Source organism: Pyxicephalus adspersus, chromosome Z (assembly GCF_032062135.1).
Source record: "Pyxicephalus adspersus chromosome Z, UCB_Pads_2.0, whole genome shotgun sequence".
Lineage (NCBI taxonomy): Eukaryota > Metazoa > Chordata > Amphibia > Anura > Pyxicephalidae > Pyxicephalus > Pyxicephalus adspersus.
The window spans coordinates 34,507,596-34,529,388 of NC_092871.1; the positions used below are offsets into that span (position 1 = coordinate 34,507,596).

Genomic DNA, 21,793 nt, shown 5'->3' on the forward strand with positions numbered 1-21,793 from the left:
TATCTACTAGACCCTTGTTCAGACATATTTCTGTAAGTTACAGGTCTACAATTTAAAAAAAAAAATTCATGAAAAACAGTGTACCGCTTTTGGTACAGAAATCTAGACATCAGTGTAACGCCCAGGAGGTAAGCAATTAGCTTTCGGTTGTTCCACAATTTGGCACTAAACAAAGTAATTCTACTGTACCATATGGGAACTGCTGCTTAAAAATTGGAACTGGAACTGGAATCGTTCTTATTACCCAACGCGTTTCGCCATACAAGGCTTCCCAAGAGGTGATAGCAACATGCAATACAAACCAAATGATAAAATATTCCTTACATGTATACATTTAACAAATAGCAATATTTGTATATATTCCCATATAAAACAAATAATAACCATCTGTCAATAATCAATAAGTTCTTATGTAGTAATACTTATTCCTTTATTATCATGCTAATTGTGTACGTGAGTGGCTTATAATGATTTGTCTATATTGTTTAGTATTTGTAATAAGATGAAATAATTAATGGAATAATGAATAAAACTTACATCGTTGGACAATTCATTTAAGGTCATTCAGAGTCATGAAGTGGTTGTGGAGTTCCTTGGAAATGTGTCATAGAGGTTTTTATAGAGGTTTGTTAAGTATTGTTTGTAAAATATTAAAAAAAAATGAACAAATATTATTGGATCATCCAGCGATGTAAGTTTCATTCATTATGTCATCATTCTCTGATGCCCCTGTAAACCGAATGTTACTTTATATATTTGTATATGCTACCACTGTAAACCCCCCCCCCCCCCCTTGTAAAAGCAATAACTTTAAGGAAAAAAATAAAAATTTTAAATTAATTTAAATATATTACGAAATTTTAGTTTGTAGCAGCTGTGGGAGAGTTAAACATCCAGATAATTTCTGTATGATTTCTCTACGTAAGTTCTTGGGTCTGCACACTGCCCATTAAATATGTCTATTACAAAGATTTTCCACTCTCACTCTTGGATGCATTCATGATTGTATATTGTGGATAATGTAACAAGATGTAGTCAAGAATATAGCCTGGAATTATAGCTGGAAGATTTTTTTGCTGAAGTAATAAAGACTAAGAACCCAGGAGCTGACTCAGCCCATTAGGCTTTATTCATAATTAAAAATATAATATTTAGTGATCCTACCCTTGAAAAGCAAAAGGTCACTGCTGTGAGAATGACCAAGATGTTTCTATGCCCAGTGAATTTGCAGTACGGTATAAAAAATGTCTCTTTCACTTCTATGTCTTTAATGTTGAATGACTACTGGCAATTTTGTACATGTAACAAGGACAATCTGGACCTGTTCTTACCACATAGAATGTATTGTGAAACTCGGATCTTTGTAAATAAATAATGTAATTGTCTGAACCAAATAATGCTTGCTAGCTTTAAAACCAAATCAAAGATTTAATTGGTATATATATGGGATCCTTAACTCGATCCCTGAGGGAGTTTCTCTAATAGTCAGAAGTAAATTAAGAAATATGTTGTTTACATGATTTCAAGGACGGAACTTGAGAACAACTAATTTATATGAACAGTATTATCTGATTTTATTATCACAATTACATGATTACAAAACACGTTACTACCATATAAGATAAAAAAGTCCCACACTCCAATATTTTGGTTGATCAGCTTTAACTTTGAGTGTGGCTTATGCAAGCTCAAGCTTATGCAATGACACAATTTATTTCCATCCAGTGTTGAATTTACTTTTGGCCAAAGCCTTGTATTGTTTATAGGAGAGTCTTGTCCAGCACATCCCAAATATTTCTTAAGGATTACATTCTGGACTAGTGATGGTCAATCTATTGGTCTCATGCTTCTTGAACCACTCATTCATAATTTTAGCCCAATGAATCTTGGCATTGCCATCTTGGAATATGATCATGCCATTAAAAACAAGGATAAAAAAGCATTTAAAAAAGGATATTTTGGAACAAAAAACTTTTTTTAGAGAAAAAAACTGGGCATTTAGTATATTTAGGGTGGGGTTGACCTAAATGTTTGGGCAGATACTGTTCCTAGACGTGACCAACTGAAGTAACTCCAGATTATACTACTGCCCCCACAGGTACAGAGATTTTTTTTACCAGGCATTGGTGGTTTTTATGCTTATCCCCCAAATTGTTGCTGCATTATTTTAGTGCATAATTTCTTGATAAGATGATGTTGCCTACACTACCACCATGTGGTTCAAAAAAATATTACCTGCAAGTTAAAAGAGAAATAAAGGAAAGTATAGGCCAGTGATGGCTAACCTTTTTGAGTCCGAGTGCCCAAACTGCCGCACAAAACCAAAGAATTTCCTCAAAGTGCCAGCACGTCAATTAAACCTTAATAACAAGATTTTAGTATCTAAAAACTCTTTATAAAGTTGCCTGAACTATGTAACATCATTTTTAAAGGTTGGAATCTTTGTATTGTCAGCGAATCAATTTGATTAAAATCCTTTGGTTTTCATTTCAATTTATTGGCAATTTATAATGTTTTCATTCAATTTAATGAATTTAGGAAGAATTTGATTCAGTTACACAATATATTTTAAATGTATTATTCACATAACATGTCAAATGTATCCTGAGTAAAAAAAAAGATAAACTTCTTAAAACTGTTAACTGTGTCAAGACTCGGTGTGTATTCCCAAAGAGTCTATACATGTTTTTTTGTAAATATTACAATCAAATTTGAAAATAGTTAAATCATTACATTTCTAATATTATGATGTAAAGAAAACAAAAGAGCTTTCAATTAAACCTGCCTGGCTCATAGGATACTAAGGGGAAGACAGGCAGGCTAAACATCCACTCACAGGACTGCAGCCAGCACAGGAGGAAGGGCCGCGGCCCACCGGGACAATGCCCGGTCCTCCCAATAGCCAGTCCGGCCCTGTTGCCAGGTGAGCTGCAAAGCAGACACCGGCACACTCGCCTCCCGCCGCGCCGCATATCTTAATTGCGGACCTTCCCGCGTGCCAGCTGCAAGGCCTTCGGGTGCCACAGCTGGCACGCGTGCCATAGGTTCGCCATCGCTGGTATAGGCAGTTCTCTGGATCCAACAGGACATACAACATAGGGATGTCTCCTAGATACGAACAGGGCTTCCCTATGCAGGACTGAGGCTTGAAGAGGGGGTGGTTTGCATGACTTGCAGAAGAAATATTTTGCTAAATCAGAAATCTTAAGAGCTGAGCTGATCTGTAACATCTTGTAACTCATTAATGACCAAGACAAACTCTGAGGTTGTTTATTTTTGCATATCAAATCACAGCTTGTTACAGAAGGTAATGAATGTCTAGGCTTTATAAAGGGTTTTTTTTTTGCTTTGTGATTAACTCACAGTGAGGATTTTATACAGTAACTGACACCATGCTGCCTAATAATATGTTGACACAAACATCTGTCCTAATTGCATTTAATAAAATAATGTACCTGTTCTGACTTACAAATTCAACTTAAGAACAAACCTACAGTCATTATCTCATATGTAACCCAGGGACTACCTGTACAGGATGTTCATCGTCTTGAGAAAGTATAGAGACAAAATTTATTGATCTCTCCTTATGAAATGTTACTTGGATGGCTGTCATGCTGAAACAATAGCATCAGCACTTTCAAAGTCATTGTGCTGGAGGAGGACTACAGATCAGGAGTTTTGATTTTTTTAACACTTTTTCTATATGTCTTCTTGTGCCAGGTCAGCAGCTTAGAATGTGTTGAGATCAAAGGCTGTTAGGTGACTAACATTTCTATTTTTTCATAGCGGGTCAACAATTATATCCTATGCATTTATTTGTGTACTGGTTTTCTTTGAACTAGGTGTTATCCTGTATTTGTTCTTCAGGGTTTTTTTTTTTTTTTACCAACATCACTGTTCTAAAAGATTACAGGGTCAGGTCTATATAACAAACTGCACAAAGAATAGGTTGTAGTGATCAGGACAATGTAAACAATAGTACACTGGAGCAGTAAGAAGTATAAATCATGGGGACCCTTGGAAAATGCTTAGTAAAGTGGCTGTGGGAGGAACTATGTCCTGAAGATCAGATTGGAATGAGTATGGAATAGTGTGGAATAGTGTGCAGCACTATGAAATAGTGTGCAGCTGTGGGTAGGGGGCACAATTGTACCTAGCAGGGGTTGCAGAGAAGCAATAATGTCCAGCTTACCTGGGGAAACAATACTTCCTAAATAAGGGCAGGGGAAGCCTAATCCCATGCAGTCCAGACGGCGCATGCGCGAGGAGCCGTTTGCTACTCAAAGAGGAAGAAACTTTCTCACTTTCCTATTGCAGGCCCAGACCTGCTTGCTAAAATCCAGGGGGGACAGTAGTGCAGGGCTGTGGATGCAACAAAACTTGTGTCCACAGCCCTATGCTATTGTCCCCCCAGGATGTTTAGCAAGCAGGTCTAAGCCTGCGATGGGGGAGTGGGGGGGGTTAATCAAAAATGTAAAATTGAAAAATGATTTCCCCTCCCAGAGAAGAATTGGGGGTCACAGCAATACAGAAATAATCACTTTTTTAATTTAGCAGTGAATCTGAAAGTTTAAAACCTATTACAGCTTTTTAGTTCTATTGATTTTCCCTCCTGTGAGGGGAAATATTACCAACATCCACAAACATCTATCTGTACAACACAACTTATCTTATCCTTTTCTACCTTATATGAAACTGAAAATAATATTTTGTGAGACATACATTTTAATTTTTTAAACTGAATGTATGTTTTAATCCTTGGTAAAATATTTACTATGTGCTAAATTATGAACATGAAAGGTGATTGGGTAAAGAAAAATTATGGTGTAGTCTGTAAATACCATAGTTCTTGACTCAGTTCCTTTTTTTTCTGCAGGATCATGCTGATATTGAATGGAAGTTTGCCAGAACTAAACTGTGGATGAGCTATTTTGATGAAGGTGGCACCCTGCCACCCCCATTTAACATTATTGCAAGCCCAAAGTCTATCTGGTACCTTTGCAAATGGATCCACTATAGGTTGTGCCCACATAAAAAACGTGAAGAGGAACTTCAGAAACAGCATGAGAACCTGAAAACCTTCACGGTAAAGTCTGATAACTTTTGACATTTTTTTTCCTTAAGTGCAATCTCCCAGGCCTCCATGGTGTTAGCACAGTTCTAGACATTGAGCAAGGGATCATGTTAAAGAAAATTTTTCAGAAACATTATGTGTGTACATAAATTAATAATATATTCACTATATTGCAGGAACGACATGCTGACAACCTGATTCAGAATCAGCACTACCAGGTAAGATGTTATGTTGTAATACAGTTTCTATAAGGTATGACTTGAAACAGTTAATGACAGGCTGACAGAATACTCCTTACTTTATTTGTTTCCATGGAAAAGCAGTGACACTGTAAAATATGTATGGCTTCTCCGCAAATGTTGGCAAGTAATATTCCTGCATTTTTTGTTCATAAAGGGAATCTGTCAGGGTGGAAATATGCCCTTGTTGAATTGTTTGTTAATTATATGAAGCAGTCATCATTAATCTTTGATATAGTAAAAAGTTGAGACTCTTTACTGAAAAATGTGTGAATGTTCCCTTTAATTATTCAATCATGTGAAAAGCAGCAAAATGCCTTACCTTAGTATGCCCCATCATCTGCAGATGCTTTCACGTGATTTCATACTTAAACTTTTTTTTTTAATTTAAGTTATTTAACTTCTTAAGTAATCTAGCCTCAGTAAGTTCTTGATTTAGAACAAGCATGTACATAGGAAATGTACCTACAAATATAAAAGGGTATAGGCGTTTCATGTCAGTGACTTATCAGATATTAAAGAATAATAAAGATGACTGTTTCTGTTCTTGCTTATGCAAACACAAGTGAACAGTGGTAACATTCATATTTACAAAAGACAACAGCTTTCTGGACATTGCACTACTGCACAATACTGCTTTGGAGCTTATAAGGGAGCCAGATGGAATCACACTAGATGTTCTGCCTTGGGAAAGTATTCATTCCTCTGTGTTTGTCCTGTATTGTCACATTACAACCTGGAATTAAATTGTTGTTTGAGGGTTTCAGAAAATAAAAAAACATAAATTATGACTGTGTAAGGGTATTCATCCTGCAAAGTCAGTACTTTGTGTTACTAGATTTTCGGTTGGATTTAGTGCTGGAAATTGACTAGATATTTCCCAAACACTGCAATGTTTCTCTTTAGAAACACTCTAGTGTAGGTTTAGCTTTATGTTAAAGGTTGTAGTCCTGGTGAAAGTGAAACAGGTTTTCCCCAAGTATTGTATAATATTTAGTGCCATCCTTCAGTTCTGACCAGTTTTCTTGCTATTGTCGATGGAAAACATCCTTACCACTATGCTTCACTGTGCAAATGATGATGTTAACGTAATGGGAAGTATTAGGTTTGTGCCACAAATGGTGTTTCCCAGTATTACCAATAAGTTCAGTTTTAGTCTAATCTAACCAGAGAAGATTGTTCCATGTGTTTGGGGTGTATGTATGTATATGGGTGTCTGTACGCTTTTATGCAAACTCCATGGTGTTTTCCTATTCCAATTAATGCTTTGACCACTCTTCCATAAAGCCCCACTATGTGTAGTGTACAATCTAAAGCTGTCTTATGAACAGATACTCCCATCTACCCTGTGCAGCTACCTTAGTGTTATCCATGGTGTCTCTGTTGCACCCGATTAATTCTTTCTCTGCCCAGTGTGTGACTTTTGGTGAATGGCCTTGTATTGTCATGTTTGAAGCGATGCCATAATCTTGATTTTATTATAATGGATTTATTGGTTGACCATGAGATATATTTTATTTTCATTTAACTTTAACAATTTAGACTATAATAGTAAGTGGATTAAATAGGATTCAAGTAAAAACCTATTTTATTCTAGGTTGTAAAGAAAAAAAATACAGGACAAACGCTGAGGGAGATAAATACGGTCACAAGACACTCGATAAGAGATATTTACCTAATTACACATTTTTTTTACTGTATTAAGTTAATTAGTCAAGAAAATGTATTCCAAATGGCCAGGGAGATTAGACTAATTGGAGCCTTGGACAATTAAAAGTGGGGCACAGCATTCCAGCTGCATGCACACATGCCATTCTGTCAGTTGGGGAATCTGGAGAATGTGGAGGCTCATGGTAATTGTCCAATTTGCCCTACCATAAAACTATCCCTGTATATGTTTGATATAGGGTTGTATGGTGATTTGGGTCTGCACAATGCTCATTTCACTTTACTTTAATAACTAAGTAAATAGATATATGGTTTGAAACCTTTTGAATAGTAATGTTACAAAATACAGTGAACGCAGTTGTTTAATATATAACGATAGATAGATAGATAGATAGATAGATAGAATTAGTTAACCTAAATTTAGCAAACCAATGCATTTGTTATTTTGTGAGCTCTCATATATACATACAAGAGTAATGTACACACTAATTGTGTTTTCCAATCTATAGGCTGTCATCTAAACTCATTTGTGAATAACCTGTATTTTCTGACTCTCCCAATTTGGTATCATTTTGTACCTTACCTTTATTAGAGTAATTTACCATAGCCACCAACAGACCAGACAGAAAATGTTCTGGTATGTTCTCCAGGTCAGGTCTTGGTGGCCCCAAACTGTATTGCACGTTTTTTTCTTGCGTGCCAATTAATTCTAAATGAATACACTTTACATTTTGCTTTAGTGCAAAACTTGCCAATGTGTAAAATATTTTTTAAGCCCACTATATTGTACTACAACAGTTAACAATGGTCTAAAAAGCCCTTCAGGCTTATTCTTTAAATAGTACAAATAGCAACAGGGATGTATCCATAGGGCTGAAATCCATATCAACAGCAATTCCAAGCAACAGGTGAAAAATAATCTGTTCCTTATTTTTCCACCAACAATTTATGAAATAGCAGCTAGTCAGAGTTTACCAGAACAGAGATGTAATCAGTGTTCAATTTATGTTTCTAAACATGATAAAATGGGAGAAAAATCTATACATCTCCATCTTTGAGTTATAATTGCTTAACACATTTATGGAGAATACAATTGAAGTAATTCTTCAGTGTTATAAAATGTTGTTTATGATTCAGGTGGAATGTAGAACAATTGCTAAAGTGCAAGTACTGCATGTACTAGCTAAGCACAGTTAGGATTTTTAGTGTTTTAGATTTCACTTACAGAACAGTTTTAGAATGTTCATGTTTTCTCCCTGGGGGCGCCTTATTCCATTCTTATTTGGCTTTTATATAATGCAGAAAAACTTTGGAACATGCTGAAAAGTAATGTAAAATGTTTTTATAATGTTACCCACGGACCTCTAGTGCAAAAGAGCAGCAGTGTCTAGTTAGCATTCCTGGAAATTTTGGTACCCCATAAGCCTGAGATTTAGCTGTTCTTTTATTATATAAGGGGCTTGATAACATATTGCAGTTTGCAGAGCTTTATGTAAGGAATAAAATGCTAATATGACCATCGAAACAAACAGACTTGGTACACTCCCACAGATGGCACTTGTTAAAGAATATAAAACTGGATTAAATGTTTTGTATTATTTAATCAGGAAATAAAATACAGCGCTCAACATTACCAATATGAAACTTTACAATTTCTCTACCATTGCAGGAAGTTATTAGAAATTTGGTGAAACGATATGTTGCAGCAATGATCAGAAATTCAAAGACCAATGAAGGACTGACAGAGGAAAACTTTAAGGTATGACTTTGGTTTTGTATGACTATGGTTTATTAATGTACATGGATTCATTATGATATCCCTGAAAACCGCCTTGTCCCTACAATTATGATTGATTTCTATTAGTCTGTGTCAACACAGACACTGTTCTACACTATAAAGCATTACTTCATGGACACTGTTGCTTGTTCCTCCATCGGTGCCTAATGGTGACTTAGTGATGATTTTTGCAGCCTCCATTTTGGTTGATTTTGATAAGTTAGTTTAGTTAGGCAAACCAGGGCAAAATGGTAGTTGAGAAAAAAAGGCATTTATATTGCCGATTTATTTAGTATGCTAGGCTTAATAGAATATTGATTTTTAAAATGTAATCAGTTGTCCTTTAGTTATTTAATTGTTTTTAGATATGCATATGAAAAGATAATAAGATTAATATAAACACCATGCAGATTTCATCAATTTCCAATTATATTCACACATAGGCGAGTATAGATTGTTTTACTGAGTACACACAAGTCCTCCACTAGCTCGCCATTAATTTTTATCTGAAGCGAATTTCAGCCAAATCGAATACATAACATGTAATTCTGTATATTGCAAAATGGGAATTTATTAAAAACAAACACAAGAGACTTAAATATTTTTTTTGATAAAAGAAAGCTTGTGGAACAAAAAAGTCAGTCACACACATATATAACATTACAGAATATATAGTATTTTTAACAAACAAGTACAGTCATATGACAAAAAAAAGTACACCGCATTATTGAGTTTTCTTTTTCAAAAAAAAGTGAAACAGTGCTTACTGAAAAAACTGATGTACTTAAATTAATTACTAAATAAACAGACATGGCCTATTCATCATTATCATCTTTTGTCATGTTAGGTACCAATAATAGGAACCTCCTTAGGAAATTTGGTGGGATCTGTCCTATTTAAACCTGAGATATCTAGAGTTTGGTACTCCGTTTGCTACTGATGTATGTAATGTTATCATGCCAAGAGCAAAGTGTACTCCAGATATAAAAGTAAATAATTTCACTGGAAGGAAAATATTATAGTATTCAAGTTTATTGATTTTAAACATGTCCAGTATTGTCCAAGCCAGCAGATTCAGGCCAAGAGCAGACTATTTTATATGAAAAGAAGCCTCCTAGAACCTCCATATTATGTGGGATTTGCAGGTAACCTGACTAGTGCATTACCCTACAAATTAGAAAGCTTACACCAATTAGAACTGTGTGGGAGTTGTGCCAGGAATAAACCTTCCAACGATTCCAGAGCTTCCAGCTGTCCAAAAAAATGTAAGCATTAACCTACAGCTTGCCTTGGAACAAACAGTCAAACACCAGGTCTTCTGCAACAATATAATGTAGATTAATGATAGAGACAGTTGGCTGGCCACAGTAATAGTAGGCATATTTGGTGTACTCTAAAATAGTTACTTCAGGAGAAGCCACATTCCAACCTAAAGCGTGATAGGAATAAAATTATTTGGGGGTTGCTTTGGTTCTTCAGGGTCAGGGCACCAGCTGGCAATTGTCAACTATGTATCTCCAATAAATCAAAATGCGCTTATTGAGTATTTATTGCTATCCAGAGGATTATAGATTGGCATAGCCAAAGCCCTGATTTGAATAATTAACTTTCATTGCAGTCTAAGTGAACAGCCTAAACTTCTTTAGTAAATTAGCCCAGTGTCAGACATTGGTGGGAAAATATGAAAAACAAGAAATCATTTCTGCCAAAGGGGGAATACAGCTTATAGCACCAAGAATGCGCTTGTTGTTGAATACGTTTTTGAAATGGAACCCTACATTTTTTTTTTAGGTATATCACCTTTACCCATAGGTGCTGTTTGAATGAAGATCCCTGTTTAAATATTATGAAAGAGTCATTAATTTTCATGGGTTGTACATACTTTTTCACATGACTTTATAAAAGTGTGCAAATTATTCATCAGCAATCTGAAGTGGAAGATTTTAGGTTGAAGATATCGATATATTTGGTCAAACCTAATAAAGGTTAATCATTACCTGAGACACTCCAACACAGACACATCAATTCCACAGGAAGCATTTCATCCTCTTTGCTGCCGGCCTTCTCACCTCAGCATTACTGATGAAAGTATTGTGCAGCTTTGAAATCGTACATTTCCTATTTATCTTAGTTTTACCAAATAATTATCCTTTGAGTTTAGGTAATGAGCGTATGTGTACAGCATACATATTGACGCAAATGCGGTGTCTGTGAGGTGTGCTCCAGTATGCTGCATTCGTCATTAGGTACAATAGAACATTCACTAAATGTTAGAGAATATTCTTTAACTATCTTTTATTTTTCTTACATTAGTAATTTTTGAACTTGAAAAATATCTTATTGGCAGATACACACATAATTATCATCAATAATATTGTGTACAGATACAGATAATTGTACATAAGAGTGCACACGTCTAAGTGATATTGGATGGTGACACTTATTACAAAAATGATTGAGCAAATGTCAGTACTGTAGACAATTACTCAGTGTGCTGTAAACCACAGAGCTGATCATTTGCATTGTATTAGCTCTTCTATAGCCAAACAGGTGATAAGAATTAACAAAACATATTACAACAGTTTTATAAATTGTAAGGTCAGATTGAAACGATTAAAAAAAAAAAGTAAAAAATAAATACCCCCAATGTAAGGCACATATCTCCCAATGGCCGCCAATGTAAGGCGCATACCTCCAAATAACCACCTGTATAGGGAGCATCCTCCAAATAACCACCTGTATAGGGCATAAAACTCTGATCAGCTATGTAAGGAACATTCTTCCAACTTCCCAATGATAGGATGTAAATTAACTGATCCAAAGATTGCTCATCTACTAATTTTTACATATGATGACATTATTAGAGAGGTGGGCACATAATTAGTGCCTGATTTTTAAATGTTGTCCTGTAGCTATTTATTGTATATTATATACACTCACATGCATCTTTTCTTTGTTACAAATTGCTTGTTTTAAATATTTATTTTAACACAAATTGCTATCCACCCATTAAACCTGTACAGTTGCCCCCATCCAAGGCAATACATAAAAAAAAAAAAGTGATATATTGATTTTTTTTTTCACATAAGTGTGGACCAATGTGTTTGAAAAAAAATAAATAATTAGAAATATTAGATTCTTTGATGAGATTTCTTAAACCCCCCCATCTTTGTAATCTATATACAGTTTTTTTTATTGCTTTAAAGATGAACTCCAAGTAGGAATAAATGACACATTAAATTGGAACATCCTCTGGGAGTTTATGTAAATTGCTATTGTTCAACTCATTCTAAAGAATGCAAATTGTCTGCATGTGAAGCTGATCCTTTGGTTTCAGTAGGTTCAGTAACACATGAAACAAGTATGCAGCTGCAGCAGTGTGCCATGTTGTGCTGCAATTAGTAAATACCTGAGTTTTTTATACACATTCTGCATCAGTATTTCAGAGGATAATCAAGGCAGGTGTTCAATAGAAATGGTCATAAGTATCAGAGTCTAATATAAATAAAATGAAATAGCATGTAGTAAACAACCAGTAAACAACCTACTGTTCATTGCTGAGATACTGTATATCTATTGCTTTTTATTTAATCTGTTATAGGAATTAAAACAAGATATCTCCAGCTTCCGTTATGAAGTGCTTGATCTCTTGGGAAACAGGAAACCTCCAAGGAGGAGCTATTCTACTAGCAGTACAGAGGTGTCACAGAAGGAAGAAGGGACAGAAGAGAGACCTAAGTCAAAGAGTGTTTCCTTTAACATAGCCAACAAGAAAAAGGATTTTAATGTTTCAGCCCTTATTAAAACTATGTCTGGGATTGAAATAATGGATAATAACCCGAAAAGCAATGGCATAAGCAAGCGATCCTTCATTCGTAATGGAAACAAGCTCCAAAGGCTTTCAAGTTCCAAAAAGGAATCTTTTAAAAGACTGGGCTTACTTTTCTCTAAAATGAATGGACATATGCCAACACCACCAACTGAACCAGTATATTCTATTTCTGATGGACTTATTCAGCCTCACTGCATATGGCAAGACGTGAAATGTAGCGACCAAGAGCCAGAGTGCTCTAAAAGTGAAATTAACCTCAATGAGGTGAGTCAAGATGGTAGCATTGGTGGTCAGAGTCTTGATCATTCTCCAATTTGTTCTAACTCACTACACTGTGCTTCCGCCCTCTGCTCTTCTAATACCAAGCTAATAGACTCGTCGGAGGATGTGTTTGACTCATGGGGCGAAGCATGTGACCTGCTCATGAACAAATGGAAGGAGGGGCAGGAGGAGCAACAGGTCACAACAAGACTTTAAAATAAATATTTAGAACTACTGTATTATTTAGCAAAAGATAGATTTGTAAACAATTTCCTTTTACAGAACATTAAATAAGGTAGGGATCCCTTCCCGTTCACTTGGATGAGTGTGCAAGTTCATTAACAGCTATTTTGCAATATTTTTTTTACCAGGTTTGTTTTTTTTTTTTTATATCAGGCTTACTAAACTGTGTCTAAGCTTTCCTGCTAATCGTTCCAGCATCAGCAAGGCTTTCAGACTATATATGAACATTAGGGGAATGCCAAGCATGTGCAGGTAACACTTGCTGCACTATGCACCATAAAAGCTTGTACACTTTCCTAGATATTTTTTTTTTCTGAAAAACAATTACAATTTTTTGTATTGCAATTTCAACCAGCAGCATGTAAAATTTTGACATAGGTAATCTTAGAATATTTTTCAGAATTTCATCCCTCAACATATGGCAAATAAAGCTGCACTCCATAGACTCATAAAATAGCAACTAATTATGCACAGGTAGTTTCTTACTTTATTCATGTAATATTCCCAGGGGTATTACAATACAAATGGGAATTTTTTCAGATTCTAGATTCAGATAACTTAAAATTATATTCTCTCCTTATAAAAGGGGAGAAGCACACCCACTTTAAGAGCCGATCGAGGATTATGCTGACAAGAACATGGGGGAGGGGGGAGAGCAGAAAGACCATCCCATTGGTCTGTTGCTGCTTTTTTGTCAAGTTACAAACTGGAAGGTTAGCTGGCTTAATTTTTGAACTGCAGCAAAAATATGGCCTCTGCACTCTGATGGCTTTGTCGTCATGGCTGTGTAAAGCTTAGGAAGAGATTGACAGAACTGCAAACCCCTATTTCATGTGGGGTGCAGGTTTACTCGGTGCACATACTAATTAAGGTGGTTCTTTCTCTAGGATTGCACATGTATAGAGGATTCAAGATATTTCTATCATTTACACATTCTTATGGGGACCATAAATTAGAATTTTTATTATGATTATGTATACACATTTTGGGTTAGTATTAACATTTCAAATTATCAGAAGAGATTTGCAATTATGTGGAGATATTTTCAGACACATGGCAATATAAAATACACTAGCATACACAATATAAAATAAGTCAATTTTCACAACCATATAAAAAAAGAATGGAATGAACATGAATTTGCTTTTCAATAATAGATAGTTGAAGAGAATCTTCACTTAACTCCTTTTGTAAATAAGCTGCAGTTCTTTCATAAAATCCTGTTAGCTTGAAAATGGTATTTTTATTCTTGGTCTAAATTATGTGAACTTCAGGGGCAAGCACACAATATCAGGAAGTTGGATTGTTAAGTTTTTTCTTTTGAAATTTAGATTATCTAAATATTATAAAATCAATTATTACATATGGATGTGTACTACTGTACAAATGCTCCTAGTCTTAAAAAATAATTTCTCCATGAAAAATGCTACTACTTGCATTGAACCAACTAACAGTCTCTGACTTTGTAGATCTAAAAAAAAGGGGGGGATAAAAGAAAAAAAAAAGTTTCAAAATAATTATTTGGTAAAAAAAATAAATAAATAAATGCTTGATAACTTACCTGAAAAATGTAATCGCTATGAAAACATTAGAATTACATCCATTCAATTCAATTCTCAGGAAGGTATCAGAAGACAAGGAAGGGTAAGCACCATCTGAAATATTTACAAATTGTGGTATGTAAAAGCAGTTATCAGTATTTGAAGTTTGTCTACTGGGTTTCCTATGGGAAAGAATTTAATGAAACGGATGTCAGAATGACCATGTCGAACAGAAGAGTACATAGTAACTCATCCTAATAGAGCCTACACAGTTATATAATACAAGGGAGAAAATGTTTAATGAAAAATCATATTGCATGGATTTTATATGTCAGCCTAAACTAAAAAGATAGAGAAAAAAGAGAACTGAAGGTGCTGCATACAGCTGGATTCCTTATACTGGATATTTTATGTTTTATAGAATATTTACATTTATTCTTAATAAAAAATTATTCCATTACATTTTTTTGCACGGACATTTCAATCTGGCTTATGAGGCATGCTTTCCTATCAAATTATCATATTGAGTTAAACTATAATGTTAAATATTTATCACCTTGGATAAAATGTAGAAGACATTAGCACTATTTTAAAACTTTTATTACCAATTCAATCTGTCTGCAAAGTCCTGCAAGTAAGGACATTTGTTTTTTATGTTAATTTGAAGTTCGGCTACTCTAATATTATTTCAAGAGAATAGTCTATCAGATAAAAACAAACCAAGTTTTCCCTGTAAGAATTGATGGTGTCAGCTGAAATCTAAATGTGCCACAAAAATCTCAAATGGTTTGCAATCCTGACAATACATTCTCGACTGGACAATTTAAACTATCTATTGGAACATCTACATTAGGAAGTTGAGATTATCCAATGGAAGATCTGCATTAGGAAACTGTTACGACATGTAAGTGTGCACAAAGAGGAGACAGAAAACCTTGTTTGAGGTAGAATTGAGGTAGAATGGTGAATTATCCTGGGTCATATGCCTAATATAAAGAAGACCTGTTTGGTCCAGTCCAACAAAAAAAATTATCTTTAGACAATAAAAGTGCTCATTATTCAGTTAAATTAGTGTTCTGCATAACAGTCAGTGTATGTGGATGGTGAGCTTACCTTGTTCCATCTAACATTTGACAAGCAACATATCTCTATTCTTAAGCCCTACATGCAAAGAAGTTTTGATATGAAAACATAGTTCAACCTAAAACATGATATGGCACAAATTTTGTGTATGATCCAAGTATCCCATTAATCAGAACAAGCAGTGCTGTCATGTTGGTTGCATCCTGTGAGCAATGTATGCATATAATGCTACCATTTTGTAGAAAAAAAAAATATTACTGCCATTTTTTGCATCAAATGCCAATCTGTTACAACCTATATTTTTTGCATACAAACTTGTTTTTCTTCGAGCAATGGTAAATCACCTGTTAAAAAAAATTTCAAGACCCAGATGGGACATTTTTTAGGGTTACTGAGCCTTTGCCAAAAAAAAATGCAGATTTAAATAATAAATGCACCATTATTTTTTAGGATAACGTTCTTACTTTCATTTTGGACATGCACACCAGCAGTAATGCCAAAGAGTGAAAATATGGGGCTTATATAAAACTGAATCATACAAATCATGAACCCACATAACTTACATTATAATTGCATTGCATGCAAAAGACTACATTTCAGGGTATGACACAGAAATGTTGAAGCCAAAACCAAGCATAAAGCATTTTTTAAAAGTCCAGCAATGACAGCCATCCTTATTTAAGAAATAAATTTTAAATTCGGTTGATGTAGCAGCTGTATTATCTTGTGGAAAACTGATAATTAAGGAAGTGCAGTGTTAAAGAAAGATAAATGAAAAGTATTTGCTGGTGCCAGTCTATTATTTTCTTTACTAAAACATGTATTTTTAATTCACACTTTGACAGAAGCCAATGCTTCTGACACACAGAGTGGAAAGTCAACAGAGCCACAAAAAGTTATACCCATGTTATGTTCAATACTTGCCTAAGCATCATATGTGCTGGTATGAACATATTGGGCTCCTCTCCTAAAACTTTAGGATGGTACTGACATAGTTCTACCTTGTAAGCCTGGAGGAGGTATAGCAATAGCAGAAGATTAGGTATGGGGTGGAAGATTGAAGATTGGCAAGAATATTCTTACTTACTGCCCCTCTTCACAACACCATTAAATTGCTCTAATTACAGCATGTATTATGAATGGGCTGCGGTCTATTGGCTGATAAACTTTATACTGACCGCCTACATTCCCACACCACCACTTCTAGATCTGCATTTGGACTAGCACCAACAATAATTTGTTTTTATTAATTACTCAGATACTGTGAAAACGAAACAAAATTTAACATAGTAAAAGGGTTATTAGGAAGGCAATTTTTTTTTTCCATTTATTGACTACATTCTAGGTCTTCCAAAAAAACCAAAAAGTATATGTTTTGTTGTTTGCCAGCGTTTGTGTATGTATATTGTAGGTGTTTATTGGAAATTCTGAATACATGTCGTGTGTTTTAAATATACCGTGCCATCAGAAATACAAAATTTTCATGAATTAGGTCATTTTGCATTTTTTGCTCCCCACTGTATTGTAAAGCATAGTTCATCTGCCCTAAACTAGCACTGTACAACTGCAGAGCTGCGTTACCCAACACATATAAGTGTATTTAGGGGTGGAAAAAATATCTTACGACATAAAATCTGCTGGGCACAAACACACTGGCCAGCTCTTCTTTAGTAACAAGGGGCCCTTTGAAATGCTTATATGTAATAAGGTCACACCTAATGTTGTATTATACCTATAAGAATTATAGTTATAAGGTTATATTAAGAACTATATATAGAATTTCTATTTGCTAGAGGTCTAATGTGTCACAAAGTGTTTTGCCACTCAGTACTGTCTCAAATAAGCATCCAAGAACTTAGATCAGGAAAACACATGTATAAAAATGTGTCAAGCTGGGTATTTTAGTTTCACAATTAAACGTAGCAGAATACAGCTATTAGCAGCTTTTAGCTTCATTGTGCTATCAGGGGTTTACATTTACAAACTGAGATCCCACTTCTGTAAAGTGTAAGAAAACATTACCTTTATAGTGTTCACAGCATTAATAGTGAGATATAAACATTACAACACCTTGCAGCAAAGGAGAATCACAGACTTCAGAAGTGCCATTTCTGCACATATAAATATAATAAAATGTAATTGGTGATAAAACTGAAAACAGATTTATGTAGGGTGTCAGTAATCTACAAAAAAATATCTAGCTGCTGGGATCCCATGAGCATCCAGTGGTTTCAACACCTAATTCAATGACCCCCAAAAAAGTTTGCAGATCAAAAGTTCTGTTTCAGATTATTGACTTATTATGTAAAGATTCATAGAGCCTGACACCTAGCAGCTTGTTTCTCTGGATATATTTATTTATAAAATTCCATGATGACATTCAGGATCAGTTTTAATGATAGTCAGCTTTGTTTTTGTGTTAGTCTTACCTTTTTGGAAGGTGTCTAATTTTCTATTGTGGAGACACAATGTGTAGTGAGAGAAAGCTTCTTAATGAAAACAAAATGTTCCCTTTATTTCTTATAGATATCTCACTAAAGATTTACCCCTACTTCATGTTAAATCTTTCCAACAGAAACTATGGCAGACACAGACATTAAATGTGTACATTTTCGGTTTTTATACAGAGATGGTAGTTGCTGAAGCATCATACCACTATATGGTCAATATAGGTATGAAGGAGTATGAACTTGGTCTGCAGTGATTCAATTAAAATGCTTGCCGAATCACAAAAACTGTTGAATCACTTACAGCCACAAAGTGCCAAAAGCAACAGTTCAGTACACAAAGCCACATGTCTCCTATTACTTTACCAGGTAAGTGCAGCCACATCAAGGAGAATACATCTGCCATTTTTGCATTTAGTGATTACACCTTAGGCTCTGGTTAAATGAACCACTGGGTTAATGGGACAAGCTTTACTTCATAGACTTGGTCCACAAAGCCAATGCACTAGAATAAGGATACTTATTTATAACAAAGTGTTGGTTATTTTCAGAGTTCAGTGAGATTTAACATGACTCACCCATGATAATCTTATCATTGTGTTAAGAGATTGTGAATTCAGCACATAGTTGGTAATGTCAAGAATATACTGTAATGCTCACTTTCATTTTTCATGAAAGGTTTTATTTTCAAATAAATTGTGGTAAATAAGTCTATAGATACTAAGGAAAAATACATTACACTTCTGGGTTTTTTTTTTTTAATGAAATCATGCAAAGGCATGGGCTTTAGTTGTGTGTAGATAGCAGGATAACTATACTCACACTGTAAACCAGGCTAGCTTATAAATTTACTAGAAAGATATAAAGTGGGTTACCACAGCTATTGGGTGGATTAAGTGTAATTTTACAGTTTAAATTGTTCAAGGCCAGAATGTAAAACATATTAAAGCAAACAGACAAACCTTTTACAGTTTTGAAAAAAAAAAAAAAAAGTTAAATTTCAACTTCTTACTGTTGGCTGTGTACTCCATGAGGGAGATATCTCCTCACTTCCTGTCTATTGTATGAGTGATGGAAAGCAAGTTAAAATGTGTCAAACAGAACAGGAAAAGAAAACTATACAGAGACAACTTCTAACTCCCGACAGAACCTTTAAAGGATTTTGTGTTAAACCAAAAGAAAATGTTTAGACTGGAGTTTGAGCTTCCCCCTTTCTCTAAATTAAGGGAATAAATAAGGATTGAATATATACTGACAACTCCTGCTATATTTTAAGATTTTGTCTTGTGAAGACTCAGAGCGCCTGCATTAGGAATACACTTTTGTGCATAGATATTACATTCCTTTATTACTACAATATGTCTAGAAAATGTGTTTAAAGTAGTTTAGAGCAGCACTGTGCAAAATTGTAGCCACAAAAGCCTTTTGCCCATCTCGTTTATTTATATAACGCAATAGAAATTCTGCAAACATGCATGGGTGATGCCAGAAACTAATAACTCTGGGAATTTAGCAAAAATATATATGTATCAATATATGCTTATTACATAGAGAGGATGCATACATTTCTGTAAATAGTTATTTTTTACATTTTTATAAAGTGGCAGCAATATGCACCAAAATGGCATCTTGCCCGCACATATGGATCCAAGCAATGTGGATTTGTAGCTCTTTTTAACCCGGGAAGGCAAGAGTTTAACATGCCTTGCCAATCCTTCAGCACAGACGGGTAAATACAACATTCTGAATGTCCATTTAAAATACGCAAAATAAAATACTTAGAGTGCACTTTGAGGTTGTAGTACACAAAATAAATATATCAATAATCAGGATCGCAATTCCTGCAGATACTTTGTACATAACAAATGTATTTATTTCCATGTATTTTGTAATCTACTTGTACACTGAAATATATATATAATAAAAGCTAATCTTTTTTTTCCCAAAAATGTATGCTTAATGGAATAAACATTTTTATTCTTTCATACAGTTTGAAAAATTTAAGTTGCCAATAAACCTTTGTTACTACAAATAGACCTGTCTGTAGTATTACCTTATTTCATCTGATACATGTTCAAAGAAAATACAAACTTGCTGCCCGTCCTGCGTATGGGCAGGCTATACTCATGATTTCAGGTTGGCAATATTACCATAACATAATAAAACAATCTGTACATACTGGTAAGGCATGTACTGCAGATGCATTTATTAAAAGCAACACTTCTATTCCATGGGGACAATATTCAATAGTTGTTCTGGGTCCTTGACCTAGGATACCCATTCATAGAACAGCTAACCAATCTAAGGTGCTTAAGTTGAATTGAGCAACCACCTAGTAGTGGCTATGGAACCAGTGTATGGCCAATCCAAAAGCATACTTTGGTCAATTCATCATGTGTTAACATGTAAAGTGCCCCTTTTCCTGATAGAAACATTAGGATACTCCGCTAAGCCAACCCGTCATGTTGGTGGTCCTGGTAACCAAAGCATTGGTTGAGTGAGAGTATTGTGCATGCATGTCAGCCTGTCCTGAGATACCCATTAGAATGCCTCAAATTGAGTTTGAAATTAGAAGGTGACAATTACTTCAGAGCTGGACATAATATCCACTGGGTAAAAATATTTGTAGGTTGGGGACATTTTCCCCCTCTTTCCCCTACCTAGGTTATACCGATTATCTCCAGCTATTACAAGTGACAAAGGGCCCGATGTATCATGAACCATTATTAAATTGATGCAGTTAGTACCACTAAATAGACACCCCACCGCACAAGTTTGGCCTTTGCAATTAAAAAAACCCAGAAACTACATTTTACTTGTTGAGAGAAACTATTGACATGTGTTGTATAAAGTTTGTTTAGTGCATATTCCTTAAAAAGTCCAAAATCACTAGATCCTAAATTGTGCACCATAGCAAGGCACTAAATGAATAAGAGACATTGCTGATGTTCTGTAAAACACCAGCTTCACAGATAGAGTTAAACTAGCTTCAATATTTTTTCCTGGGTCAACCTCAATCAAACTGCTTATCTCTGGGATCACATACTGCCATCCTGTTCCTGAAAACAACAGCAATCCCAGTATGCATGGGTGTTTTATTAAACAGGTGCATCCATACTGTACAACTGCATGCCAGTGAAATGACATGCGATACCCAAAGCTTCCCTTTTCTCATTTACAAAAAAAAAAAAAAAATACATTCAGACTGCTACTATCTGATGAGATTTGTCACAAAAAACAAACACACACTAGAACCTAAATGAGAAATAGATTGCATGCAGCAAAACATTTTAGATGGACACTTTAGTGCTGCCATAAAATAGATGGAAGTGAAAAAATGTAAAAGTGTTGTAGGATAACTCGGACTTTCTCTTACAGATTTCATGACTTGAATGACAAGGTTATACACAAAACAAAAATTTTGTAACCACCCCTCGCCCTCAAATGTTGGAAGGTGTGTGTGTGTGAATATATATATATATATATATATATATATATATATATATATATATATATATATATATATATATATATATATATATGATGAAGGAAGGAAAAGGGGCTTAAAGGCTATCATTCAGTCTACTGCATTTCATCAAAGTGATACAAATAGATAAGATATGCATGA

At 34.8% G+C, this 21,793-nt stretch overlaps 1 protein-coding gene across 3 annotated transcripts in view; it reads left to right on the forward strand.

Moving 5' to 3' along the window:
• TRPC5 (transient receptor potential cation channel subfamily C member 5) overlaps positions 1–20,193 on the forward strand; it is a 229,386-nt gene extending 209,193 nt beyond the window's left edge. For all 3 annotated transcript variants that reach the window (XM_072429911.1, XM_072429912.1, XM_072429914.1), the window contains 4 exons: positions 4,877–5,086; positions 5,251–5,292; positions 8,651–8,740; positions 12,360–20,193. In XM_072429911.1, coding sequence (XP_072286012.1) covers positions 4,877–5,086; positions 5,251–5,292; positions 8,651–8,740; positions 12,360–13,067 — 1,050 coding nt within the window. In that variant the 3' untranslated portion in view covers positions 13,068–20,193. The remainder of the gene's footprint in view (positions 1–4,876; positions 5,087–5,250; positions 5,293–8,650; positions 8,741–12,359) is intronic.
• Positions 20,194–21,793: the final 1,600 nt, after the last annotated feature.